This window comes from Choristoneura fumiferana, chromosome 8 (assembly GCF_025370935.1).
Source record: "Choristoneura fumiferana chromosome 8, NRCan_CFum_1, whole genome shotgun sequence".
Lineage (NCBI taxonomy): Eukaryota > Metazoa > Arthropoda > Insecta > Lepidoptera > Tortricidae > Choristoneura > Choristoneura fumiferana.
Window position 1 is genome coordinate 5,984,771 of NC_133479.1, and position 12,426 is coordinate 5,997,196.

The 12,426-nt window shown below is 39.0% G+C and overlaps 1 protein-coding gene across 1 annotated transcript in view; it reads left to right on the plus strand.

Annotated features, from left to right (window-relative positions):
- Window positions 1-12,426, plus strand: part of LOC141430205 (uncharacterized) — a 237,504-nt gene that overhangs the window by 177,861 nt on the left and 47,217 nt on the right. The window contains exons 16-18 of the mRNA XM_074090799.1: window positions 5,771-5,937; window positions 7,957-8,129; window positions 8,977-9,142. Coding sequence (XP_073946900.1) covers window positions 5,771-5,937; window positions 7,957-8,129; window positions 8,977-9,142 — 506 coding nt within the window. The remainder of the gene's footprint in view (window positions 1-5,770; window positions 5,938-7,956; window positions 8,130-8,976; window positions 9,143-12,426) is intronic.

Consider the following 12,426-nt stretch of genomic DNA (forward strand, 5'->3'; position numbering starts at 1 on the left):
TGCCCATGTTCATTTTTAGGCCAACTCGGTCGGAAACTGCTGAGGTCGGCGAGTATAGCACTGAAGTCTTCCATGGTCTCAGCCATGACTACAATATCGTCGGCGAATCGAAGGCGAGTGAAGTACCCGCCATTAATGTTGATGCCTCGTCCTTTCCAGTCCAGAACCTTAAAAGCATCCTCCAATGCAACGGTGAACAGTTTCGGAGCGATCACATCTCCTTGTCTAACTCCCCGCTGCAGAGGAATAGGCTTCGTGCTCTGGTAATGTAATCGGACGGACATAGTGGCGTTTTTGTACAGACACTAGACACTTCAACACTTCGATATACCGGTAGTCAACTGCACCGCTGGAGAGCCTGCATCACAGCCCAAGTCTCGATCGAATCGAAGGCTTTCTCGTAGTCCACAAATGCAAGGCAAAGGGGGAAGTTATACCCTTCGGTCTTCTGTATAACCTGCCGCAACGTACATGTGGTCTACGGTACTATAGGTTTTCGGAAGCCGGCTTGTTCGGGAGGCTGAAAATCGTCAAACCTGCTTGCGAGACGATTTGTGATGATCCTGAAAAACAGCTTGTAAACATGGCTCAGAAGTGAGATGGGTCTATAATTCTTCAGCAAGGTGTTATCACTTTTTTTGAAGATGAGCACCACCACTGTCTTCTGTTCCATGCTTTCGGTGTTCCCCCTTGGTGGAGGACGGAACTAAACGGCGTCTTAAGGTCCTTAAGGACTGGTTTACCACCCGCCTTCAAGAGTTCGGCTGTAATTTCATCGTCACCCGGGGCTTTGTCATTCTTAAGCTATTTGAGGGCCATACTAATCTCGTACAGGCTGACGTCTGGGATATCTTCGTGATAGTGTCGGGTTAATCCAGCCCTCGGGTCTTTAGCTCTGCTAGCTGTCGTGTCGCTATCCATAAAACCTCTCGTTTTTCCCCCAACAGCTCAGGTTTGGATGAAATGATTCTGCCGTCGTCGGTCTTCAATTTCATTAACCGGTTTTGACTTACAGACAGATCCCTGGTAAACACCTTAGAGCCTCTGATACGCTCAATAGCCTCTTCAATGCTATTTATTAGTATTAAATCGGCGTACATCGCGCTTCAGAGATTTTGAGATCTGCCTATTGAACTGCTGATAGCGACAATAAAGCGTCACCAGAAGACTGTAGCAGCATCTCACGCCTCACCTCCATGAGCCTAAGGCCAGAGCGCGAGAGCTTATTGGTTCTAGTACGGCGGGTTTTGAAGAAGTTAGATCCGATCGTATGGACAGCTTCCACAAACCCGTCGTTGTAATCGTCCACGTCGCTACCTAGGCATTCGAAATGGTTTTGAAGTTTGAGCTGAAAGCTCTCGGGGTTTTGGAGCTGAGCTGGTTCCGGGCGGAGCGTAGATTTCATCAGTAGAGACCTTTCAAGCTTGAACTGGATATTTAATGAGCCTCGTACAAGCGAAAGAAATTATGCGAAAATTTGGTTGGGAACTAATAATCGGTGAAACAATTTTCACCGAAGAATTAGAGAATCCAATTCCATATTATATAAGTATCAGTTAACAATTAACAACTTAAGTTTTTTTATTTTAATACTTGCTCATTAAAAGGGAAGTTTACTAAATCTTGCTTTTCATGTATATTGGTTATATTTCAACAAAACAACAGACTTATACAGAAAGAAAGAAAAATAAAGGGAAAATATGGAAAATACCGAAAAATTACCGAAATACCGGGATACCGGTTTTCAAAATTTGAATACCGGAATAATACCGGTATTGCCATCAAGCCCAATACCGCATAGCCCTAGTTATCGCGTAACACACAAAAAAAAATATACAGACGGATTGAGAACCTCCTCCTTTTTGAAGTCCGTTGAAAAGAGTGTTCTGGTTCTGGGTAAAGAGCACTAGTAGTACTAATCATACGTAAGTTAATCCAATTCTATTTATGCGGCAGTCAACTTACAAATACACCTTATGCAACCGAGTACAACGCGAAACGGCGTCGAGTAGGAATGCCGTTTAAATTATCGTTCGACCTTACGAGCCCTGTTTTCAATGCGAAACCACGTTAATGAGTGTATCCTTACGAACCACTTTAAAAGGCAATTCGCGAAAGTTCAAGGGGGACGCTAATTAACGGTCTGTTTATTATTCTCCTGAATATAAATCTTAAAGGTCCTTTCCGCATCGACTTGTGTGTTTCTATTAATACAAAATGTCTTAACTCTTAGTTAGATGCATATGAAGATTGGTTTTTTGGAATCTTTTTGTATTTTTTATTTCAATTCCAAATTTTTACTTTTATGGTCATCCCTAAAACCTAAATTGAAAATACAAACTGAAATATAGATGCACAGAAAAACCAGAAAAATAAGACCATCACTGGGAATCGAACCCAGGTCCTCGGTATTCCGTCCCTCGTGCTATACCGCTACACCACTGATGGTCAACGGTACCGACACGAATTTCCCCTATGCACCTCATATCTCAGCTTGGTCTTATTTTTCTGGTTTTTCTGTGCATCTATATTTCAGTTTGTATTTTCAATTTAGATGCATATGGTATCAATTTCTCGAAAAAAAAAACTATTGCAATTATCATGGAGTATCAAAAATGATACCATAGCTTTAAAAAATAAAATGAAAATTAAACTTTTACCCTGATTTTTTTCTCGTTATTAAAAGGGTGTTTTCTAACAGTTTTTCATATTTTCGACGGAAAAAATCATGCGGCTAAGGGTTAAAATTAATCCAAAATATTGCAGCAGATGGTTGAGTTAGATGCACTGAATAAGGCCGCGTTTCCTCCAGGATGTGTTGCGTGCGAGTAATGTGATTTTCACGTATCTGCGCTTCATATAAGTACCTACCCTACCTATCCTCGCACAGCACAGTTCTAATGGAAAAAGCTGAGCGGAGCGAGGAAGGATAAATGAAGCGACTTATCAGTGCAGATGAAGCCAAAAGTTTACCTTACTGGTTCAGTAACAGCTACATTCACTCTAGTATCTGACTGGGAATAGATGATACGCGAGCGAACCCCATTGTTTAGCAGTTCGCATTATGATAGATTGTTAGTTTTTTTTTGATGTGTTACAAAGCCTATATTAAGTGCCTCTGTATCATTTTGTGATTTAAAAGCCGGGTCTGCTTAAAATCCCACTAATATTATAAATGCGAAAGTTTATACTTAAGTCCGCTTGTTTGTTACCTCTTCACGTTTAAACTGCTGAACCGATTTTGATGAAATTCGGTATCAAGATTTTGAGTCCCGGGGAAGGATACAGGATAGTTTTTTATCCCCGAAAATCGCATAGTTTCTGCGGGATAGCGTAAACGAATTCTACGCAGACGGAGTCGCGGGCCACAACTGGCTTGTAACATATTATATGTTCTTTTATTTATTTTGTACTATAAAGGGTTTACTACAATATAAAACACGTCCTAATTTTAAAACTCGCGATTACAAAAAAGGAGGTGGCTTAATCTCGTGAATTGCAAAAACAAAGACAGTAACACTTCGTCATCGCTTACCAACACTCATTTACAGTAAAAAATATATATTTTCTCGGAAGTAGAATGGACGCGCAAATCAAGTATTGTATGAATAAGTGTTGTTGATTCACTCAGTGCATAAGCGACAGTAGCGACACCGATTCCATCGTCATCATTAGAGAGCGGATTTGAAGTAGCGATTACAAGTTTAATATGGATAAGTCTAGTACAAGTAAGTATTTTTTTTTTGTCAAAAAGTTGCGTAATAAATATGATCCTTATGCTTGAGCTGTATAAAAGTCCTTTAATTAGAATAGAATATTTTTCTTTACATAAAGTTTGTTGCAAGAATAACATCTTTTTCTCACTGCTGGGCAAAGGCCTCTCCCTCGGATTTCCAACATTTATTGAATTTAATTGTCTGTAAGATTGTATTGCGGTTAGTAAATAAGTAAGTAATAAGATAACTGTAAGACCAATAAACAACGTGATATCTAATCTATCCATATATCTAATCAATCGCACTAGTCATATCCACATTAAACTTGTAATCGCTACTTCAAATTCGCTCTCTAGTCATCATAACAGCCGTAGGACACGTCAACTGTTGAGTAAAGGCCTCCCCCTTCTTGCAGTTGCTTCGGTTGGAAACGGCCTGCAGCTACCATGAACCCAAGGCTTTAACCAGGTCATCCGTCCATCTCGTTGCGCTTGCCCATCCGAGAACTTTTCGGCCCCTATGGCCAATCTGTTCTCGGTGTTATAAACTATATAGCCTGCCCATTGCCAGTTTAACGAGCTAATTCGCTTGGCTATGTCAGTGACCCTCGATCTTCTACGTATTCGATCCCGTAGAGAAACCCCGAGCACCGAACGACCGACCGACTCTTAGGGCCAGGCAATGGCGCGACGAGCGTGTTCATTGCATGTGCTGCCAGGTATGCACTGTGCTGAGAGAGTTTCGGCCGCATAATGAGCACAGAACACGCTCGTCACTCCGCTGGCAGCCCCGCTGGCCGCTATCGTCCAGCCAGCCGCCTTAATAGTGTAGGGAAGCAAATTTTGCAATTGAGATCTAATGACCAGACGACCACTGAACTGCAGGGCTACTACGAAACTCGAAGTTCGTATCGTACCGTCCCTCTCGCTCTTGTATTAAATAGTATAAGTGTCAGAGGGACCGCACGACACGAACTTCGAGTTTTGGAGTTTCGTAGTAGCCCTGTACTACTACCATGAGTTTACAGTGACCGTACTCGATAGCGACGGCGTAAATTATTTGTATGGAGAATTGTACAGCGCCTCTAAAAATAATTTACGCCGTCGCTATCGAGTACGGTCACTGTTAAACTGTTGGTAGTAGTGGTACTGCTGAAACTAATTCGATCCTCTGCGATCACACATGCTAGACAGCTGTATCCTCGCTTCAATTGTTTCATGGCACTGTAACAGCGTTCCAGATTTTTCTACATTTTTTTACTACTATTATGTTTTGTGGGTGTTTCTTCACATGATTTATGACATGAAGGTGTGCTACATTTATATCATCTTTATGCAAACAGATTAATGTTTGTTTTAAATAATTACGTATTTGCATGAAACAGCCGTTATTATATTTTTATGTAATAATAAGTAAATAGGCCTTACAGGCTTACGTTTGTTGTGTAAGTATTTGTTTAATGACAGTTTCTAAATCTGGATAAAAACAATAAGGCCAATTGACTTGTAAGAGAAAATAGTTTATGATATTCTATTTATGGTTCACAAACGCACGCACCTACAGACTCACAAACTTTCGTACCGATTTCGCCAAAATTTCCGTGGGAATTCCCAAAAGCTGTATCGTGATCTTTAGTTGATTTTTTTTGTGAAAAAGAAGCCCACGTGTTATTCAGGTGTCCAGCTACCAAGTTTCATCCAAATCCTTACAGCTAGTTTAAGCGCGAATGAACAAACACACGCACGCATAAATAGACTTTCGCATTTATAATATTAGTAGGATAGTAGGATTCTGTGTTTTTAGGTCCCTAATTTTTTCCCTAAACCCTCAATATGTCGTACCTAATTCTGATACGTAAATTGATTGGATAAATACCTGAGCGGGTATGATAAATAAGCGAAAGAGTCTAAAAGCATCAGAAAAAGCCAATTTAATATAAATTGTGATTTCAAGAAGTAGTCATTTCAATAAGCGGTCATTTTAAGGATTGGTCATTTCAAGAAGTGGTCGTTTCTTAAACCACCCTAAGGAATCTAACCCCTCTCAATCTGCAGGGCTGGCGCAAACGCGTGCCGCAGAGCGACGCATCCCTCTTCACTGTCGCCGGCCGGCTCGAGCGCGACAAAGTGACGGTGACGCCGCCGCTGACGCCGCCGCCCGTGCCGCCGTCCGCCCCCGCCACGCCTTCCTCGCCCGGCGTTCCCATCGCCAACAAATTCAGGTGCGTTCTGATTCATTGAATCACGTTTGTTGAGACCACACATCATCAACGTTTCAGCCTCTATACGTCCCAAAGCAAGGCACAGGCCTCCTCCAGAATAGGGAGGCCCCATGCAAACCAAATGCGGATTGGGAATTTAATTTAGTGAGTGAAGACCAAAAAGTTGCACACCTTAACGCAGGTAGTTAGAATTACTATTATTTTTTCCGTTGTGAAACGAAAATTTTCCATGCAAATGTATGATTTATTTTCGTGTCACAATGGAAAAAAATGTTAGTAATTTTAACTACCTGCGTTTTAAGGTGTGCAACTTTTTGGTCTTCAGTCTTCTCCCATAACGTTGCTTTGAAATAAGAAAGTATTTAGCAAATGGAGTTTGCACATTACTTAGCGACACCAAAGCTTGCTATTGCCTTTCATCGTCTATATGTAGAAAATACGTTTTTACGTTTTAAAATTATGTCAATTTATTCGTACTAGGTACCCTCAATTGTGGATCAATCGTTGTAAAGAAACAAAATAAAAAAAAAAGGTTTATTTGTAAATATTATGATGGTTACCAAGAACCGGACATTGTGTCATGAAAGTAAAAATATCGCTAACGTTTACACCGGAAATAAACAGATTAGATAAATATTACTCTTGCACATTTTTATGTTTTGACGTCAATGACTATGACTGGAGCTTATTTAAAAAAAAATAACAGTGATGTTTCCAAACGAAACTTGATTCAATGCCAGAGTAAATTATAAACCCCACTTCAAACTAGTCACCTCGGGTGACTAATATTCATTTTGCGTAAATGGAAAAAGCTCACCACAAAATTACGTTCTTGGCATATATTCAACATTCGATTTAATTGTATGTTCTTTGTTGGATTTTCCTGAGTTCATTGCTCTGCATTTATAGACACATTTTTCTAAACGCGTAAAGGAACCAACTTATTTTTTTCTAAGTGGCCTATATTGGTGTCACAGGCTGTGCAAAGGCCTCCCCTCTTAAAATTATTATGAATTAATCACTATCATGGCTATCGCCTCATTGGTGTGCATTGGGTTGATTTCAGGGTACAGTACTTGGCCATAAAGATTGCACATCGGTCTTTGGAAAGAGACACAGCTAATTCCGGTTTCGTAGAGCGTTGTCACACACTACCTACTTATGTGACGTTCGTCAGTCGTAGTACAGGTGCAATAGAGTACGGACGCATTTAGATGGAAATATATAATAAGAAGTAGTTGAATCCCTCCAAAACTTTAAATTGTACGATGGCATCTTTAGGAAAAAGAGGGAACTGTCCTTTTTCTAGTAGTTGCAACAGCTCTCTATAGATATCAAAAGTATTTATTTGATATACAACGTCACTAAATAAATATGATGATTGATGGACGGTCGCCAGTGTTCGGAAATCGTCGTGAACAGCCAATTGACTTTTTTCGACGACCGATTTGCAATCTTTATCTCCGGATACTGTAGGCAGTTGATAGTTTGCGCTGCAGAAGTGCGCCACCATCAATTGCCTGCTGCCTACTCAATGCACGCCATTATCTCTTGTAATCTGAAATTTCTAATTTTACTTTTATAAATGGAAATTGTGGATTACAAATCTATAGAGCCCCTGTAGATTTGATAGAAGCGCCTTGTTCCCATTGACATAGAAATATGACATTTAGTGAGTAACTCACATCACAAGTAACGGAAATAGCCCGGAAATCACAGATCACAAAATACATCGCTTTCCATAGTAGGTATTTATATGAACCACAAACTTATTTTGTTCTAGCTTTTAAATCTGTACGGATGCCCTAGTGCGCAAGTTGTTCTTTGACTTGACGGCTTTTTTATGTAGCTACAGAGCTTATTGTCTAACTGGTTGGGAATGAAAATTGTATTCATCACTTGTTTCTACCACATGGTATAAGACGAGGCGCGAGGATAGAAAGAGACGGTGAATGCAATCGCGAACGTCAGCGTAACAGTTACTGTTGGTAAACAAAACTTAATCTCTACACATTCCAGGTCGCGGAAGCAACCCACATCCCCGACAAATGGATTCGCTTTGGGTCCACTTCGGTCAGCTTCGTGCGCGGTCGTGTGCGCAGACAAACCGAAAGAGACGGCGCGGCCGGACCGGGAGTCGTTCAAGCGCAGCCACAGCGTCAGCGAAAGCATCAGCAATCGGCTTGACGAGAGTGAGTGTTGGCATTGACTAATTCAGAGGCCCTATCTTAGTCCTTGTGGTGAATGAGAGGGCTTGGGCCATAGTTCCCACGCGGGCCCAGTGCGGATTGGGAACTTGACACACACACCATTCAATTACTTTTCAGGTTTGTACAGGTTTCCTCACGATGTTTTCCTTCACCGTAAAGCTCGTGGTAATTGTCTAACTCTAACACACTTGAAATCAAAATAGTCGTCACCATTTCTTTCTGTCACACTCACACGGTGTAATACGAAGATAGAAAGAGATGGCGAGCATTCACCTCTCGAACTTCAGCGTGTTAAACAATACATACGACCTCAGAATATAAGCTACGTGTATAATAGCTATACATTTCCCGAGTGGTCGCCGACTAATCGGGAAAGACGACTATCCGGCCACAATAATACTCGGCGAGTGGTCCGTGATTTGTCGGCAACAAATACCGATCATTCAAAACCTTATGCATATATGCTATTGCACTATTTATTCTATCGGACACAGCAATTAGATATTTTTACAGTTTGTCTTGCTTTTTTCGCTACGATATGAAGCTAGTGGACATGTGTAGCAAGTAAAACACTAAAACGTAATTAAAACAAACTTTTCGGGACACTAATAAATAGACGTCGTCAAAATTAATAAGAACTAAATAGTAATGGTTAAAACCTCAAAAAACGCAATGCTGAAAACGTCCAAAGCTATAACTTTTTAAGGACAAACCAACTAAGTTTGATCCATTCTCTTTCAGTGTCCGTGCAAATATTTTTCTACGCGTTCACTTTATTTTTCCTCCTTTTATGTTACATCTTTTTTTAACTTTTTTTTTCATCATCCAGAGGAAGAATCTCCCGGGGCAGAGAAGTCGGGGTGCACGGTTCAAGTGCCGAGGGCTGATGATGAGACCTTCCAAGCGTTCTTCACTCCTGTCATGGAGAAGGAGAGAGTGGCTGAAAATGAGGTCGTTGTCGATTTGGATGCCATTGACAGTAGCTCGCGGCAAATGTGAGTGTTATTTTCAGCCTTATGTATTAACCAATGCGCTAATCTCCGCAAACTTTTCTTGTCAGGACTGTGGATGAACATGTATTGTATTGTATAACTCTATTGTAGAGTTAAGTGCAAAAATATGTATCTATTCGAATCACTCATACATATGTTATCACGGCCTTATAACGTCGGACCGGAATAAGAGACTGTAATACATATTTTGGAAGGATTAGATAAGTCCATATTTTTGCACTCGACTGTACATAAAATAAAAGTTAAAAAGAAAAAGAGATGTATGTGGTTCACAGGCGGCAACACGCCAAAATTTGTCTAAAGCAGACGCATTATGCCTAAATAATGGTGATATAATTATTAAGCCGGGTTATACTTTTATACTTAACATTTATCTATACCCTTTACTAATTTGCATTAACCCCTTGCCTGTTTTTGTCTTTTTGTTTATTTATTTTTTTTAATTTAAATCAGCAGAATTTCTATTTATTAAAGCAAAAGGTCTCTTAGAATGCAGTATTTTTTTAGTGTCCGCAGACGAGGGGTTGACTAAAGTACTATTCAATGGAAAAAATCAATTGTGTAAACAAATGTGGTGACTGACATTGACACGACTGACGACTGGCTGACTGACTGACTGACGTTGGCTCTAGTGATGTGAAAGCTCTTTAAGATACTTCAATCAGCAGTAAATAATTATTTTGAATTTACTCATATTTCATTATTTAATGTAATCCTAAGTTTAATTTTTAAAAATTGCGAATCACGTATTCTCTTGGTCCTGTTCATTCACAATGTTTCCATGTCCCTTTTAACTTAAAATGTTTCATAGCATTTTCAAGAAGTTTTAGAATTATATCTTCAAATATCCTACTAATATTATAAATGTGAAAGTTTGTGAGTGAGTGAGTGAGTGAGTGAGTGAGTATGTTTGTTACTTTTTTTCACGCTTAAACGGCTGGACGGATTTGCATGAAATTTGGCGGAAAGTTTTAGTTTATAACCTGGATTAACATAGGATCTTTTATCCCGAATTTCCCACGGGATAGGATAATCTTTGAAATAACAAGTAGGCTTAGAGTCATGAAATTTGGTATGTAGGTAGTTGGACGTCTGGAATTAAACATAGACGCTTTTGACCCGATATTCCCACGGGATACCTAGGGATAAAAATCTTGAAATAACACCGCTGGGCTTAGAGCCATGAAATTTAGTGTGTAGGTCTGAACCTCTGAAATAACACATAGGCTATACTTTTATTCGATATTACGGATAGGGATAAATCTCGAAATAACAACGCTGGGCTTATAAAATTAGGCATGAAATTTGGTATGTAGGTAGCTGGACGTCTGGAATAACACATACGCTACTTTTTTATCCCGAAATTCACGGGATAGTTTTGTAAGTAAGGGATAATCCGTGTTTATTATATTATTTTGATTTTTTTCTTTAATTGTATACTTACTGTAGTTTTTAAGTATTTTTATTTGTAATTATTTTATTTTGAAAAAAATGAATTTCTGCAAGCTTCTTGCGGCGATTCTTCTTGGCAATGTGGTCTTTCGCGAAAGCGCTGGTATTTTAAAAACTGACGTGTAAAAATGCCCATTGCCGCATTTACTGAATAAATGATTTGAATTTGATAAGGAATAATTTCAAATTTAACTGGGTTTAGAGTCTTGAATTTTTATAGTTATTGCACAACACAACCTCTTGAGACCACGATTAAAATTTTGGAAATTTTTCCAGGTCCTTTTGTAAAATCCCGAAAATTTCATTGCATTTACCAAGAATAGTTTACGCGTGCGAAGCCGCGGGTAAAAGCTAGTATTTTATATACCTAACGTTTCTTCCATACAAACTTACACTCCCCTTTATACCCCTTTAAGGGTAGAATTTTTAAAATGGTGAAACATGTATATCCACTTATATTTTTTGACGTATATTTTCCCCAAGGTTTATGATGGAGTATTTTAAAATTTAAAGGGTCAGTAAAAATAAGGAGTAATTTAGATTTTTTTGCTGCTTAAGTAGCGTAGTAGAAAAAGGCAACCTGAGATATGTGTGCATAGGAGAAATTTTTATCTTGACTCCTGTCCAACGGTGGTGTAGGGGTTATATAGTACGCAGTACGGATTGCTGAGGACCTAGGTTCGATTCCCAGCGCTGGTCTCTTTTTCTGGTTTTTCTGTGCATCCATGTCTCAGTTTGTATTTTATTTACATAAGACAGGGAATTGAGAGTAGACACAGGGAAGTGATTCAAAATGATTTTTTGGTCCAACAATGGACTTCACAGTAAATATTACACTGGTAAATAGAAATCTACATAATTTCTACTATAATACTATTTTATCGTCCAACTAGTGTTTACCCGCGGCTTCGCACACGTAAATCATTAGGTCCAGCAGCTGAAATACCGGGATTTTTAAAAATTGCCGTGGGAATTCCGGAAAATTAAATCGTTGTTTTCATTGACATTACATTAAAAACAATCATGCTCAAATTTCATGACTCTAAGCCCAGCGGTTATTAGTTCGAAATTTTATCCCTATCTCGTGGGAATATCGAAATAAAAAGTAGGCTATGTTTTATTCCAGATGTCAAACTGTCTACATATCAATTTTCATGACTCTAAGCTGAGCGGTTGTTATTTCAAGATTTTATCCCTATCCCATGGGAATATCGGGATAAAAGTATCCTATGTTGTAATCCAGGTTATCTAACTTTTCGCCAAATTTCATCCAAATCCGTCCACCCGTTTCAGCGTGAAGAAGTAACAAACATACTCACTCACTCACTCACAAACTTTCACATTTATAATATTAGTAGGATTAGTAGGATATAGTAGGAAGTAGGATAGTAGGATAGGATTACCTTTATAAACCTTCATTAAATAGTGTAACTTAACACAAATAATTAATATCTACGAATAAATTAATTTGCAGAGCCAGCCATAATTATCGGTAGGTAAGGTTGGTTCAATCAAATAATTAATTTTGTTGGTACAGCACTAAATTTCCAGAGACTAGACCGACCATAGACCAACTTCGGTGAGGAAAAAATTATCATGTCAATTTGACAAATATAACGGATTTTCGTCTTCCAATTAATTCTATAAAATAAACATATTTACACGATTATTTAATGATAAATGATTGTTAAAACAGTGGTGAGCTCATTGAGATGTGAATATGATCGGGATTGGCGTTCAAATGTAAGTAACTACGGAGTAATCGTGAAAAATTGCTTTGTTTACACAATTGATTTTTTCCATTGAATAGTACT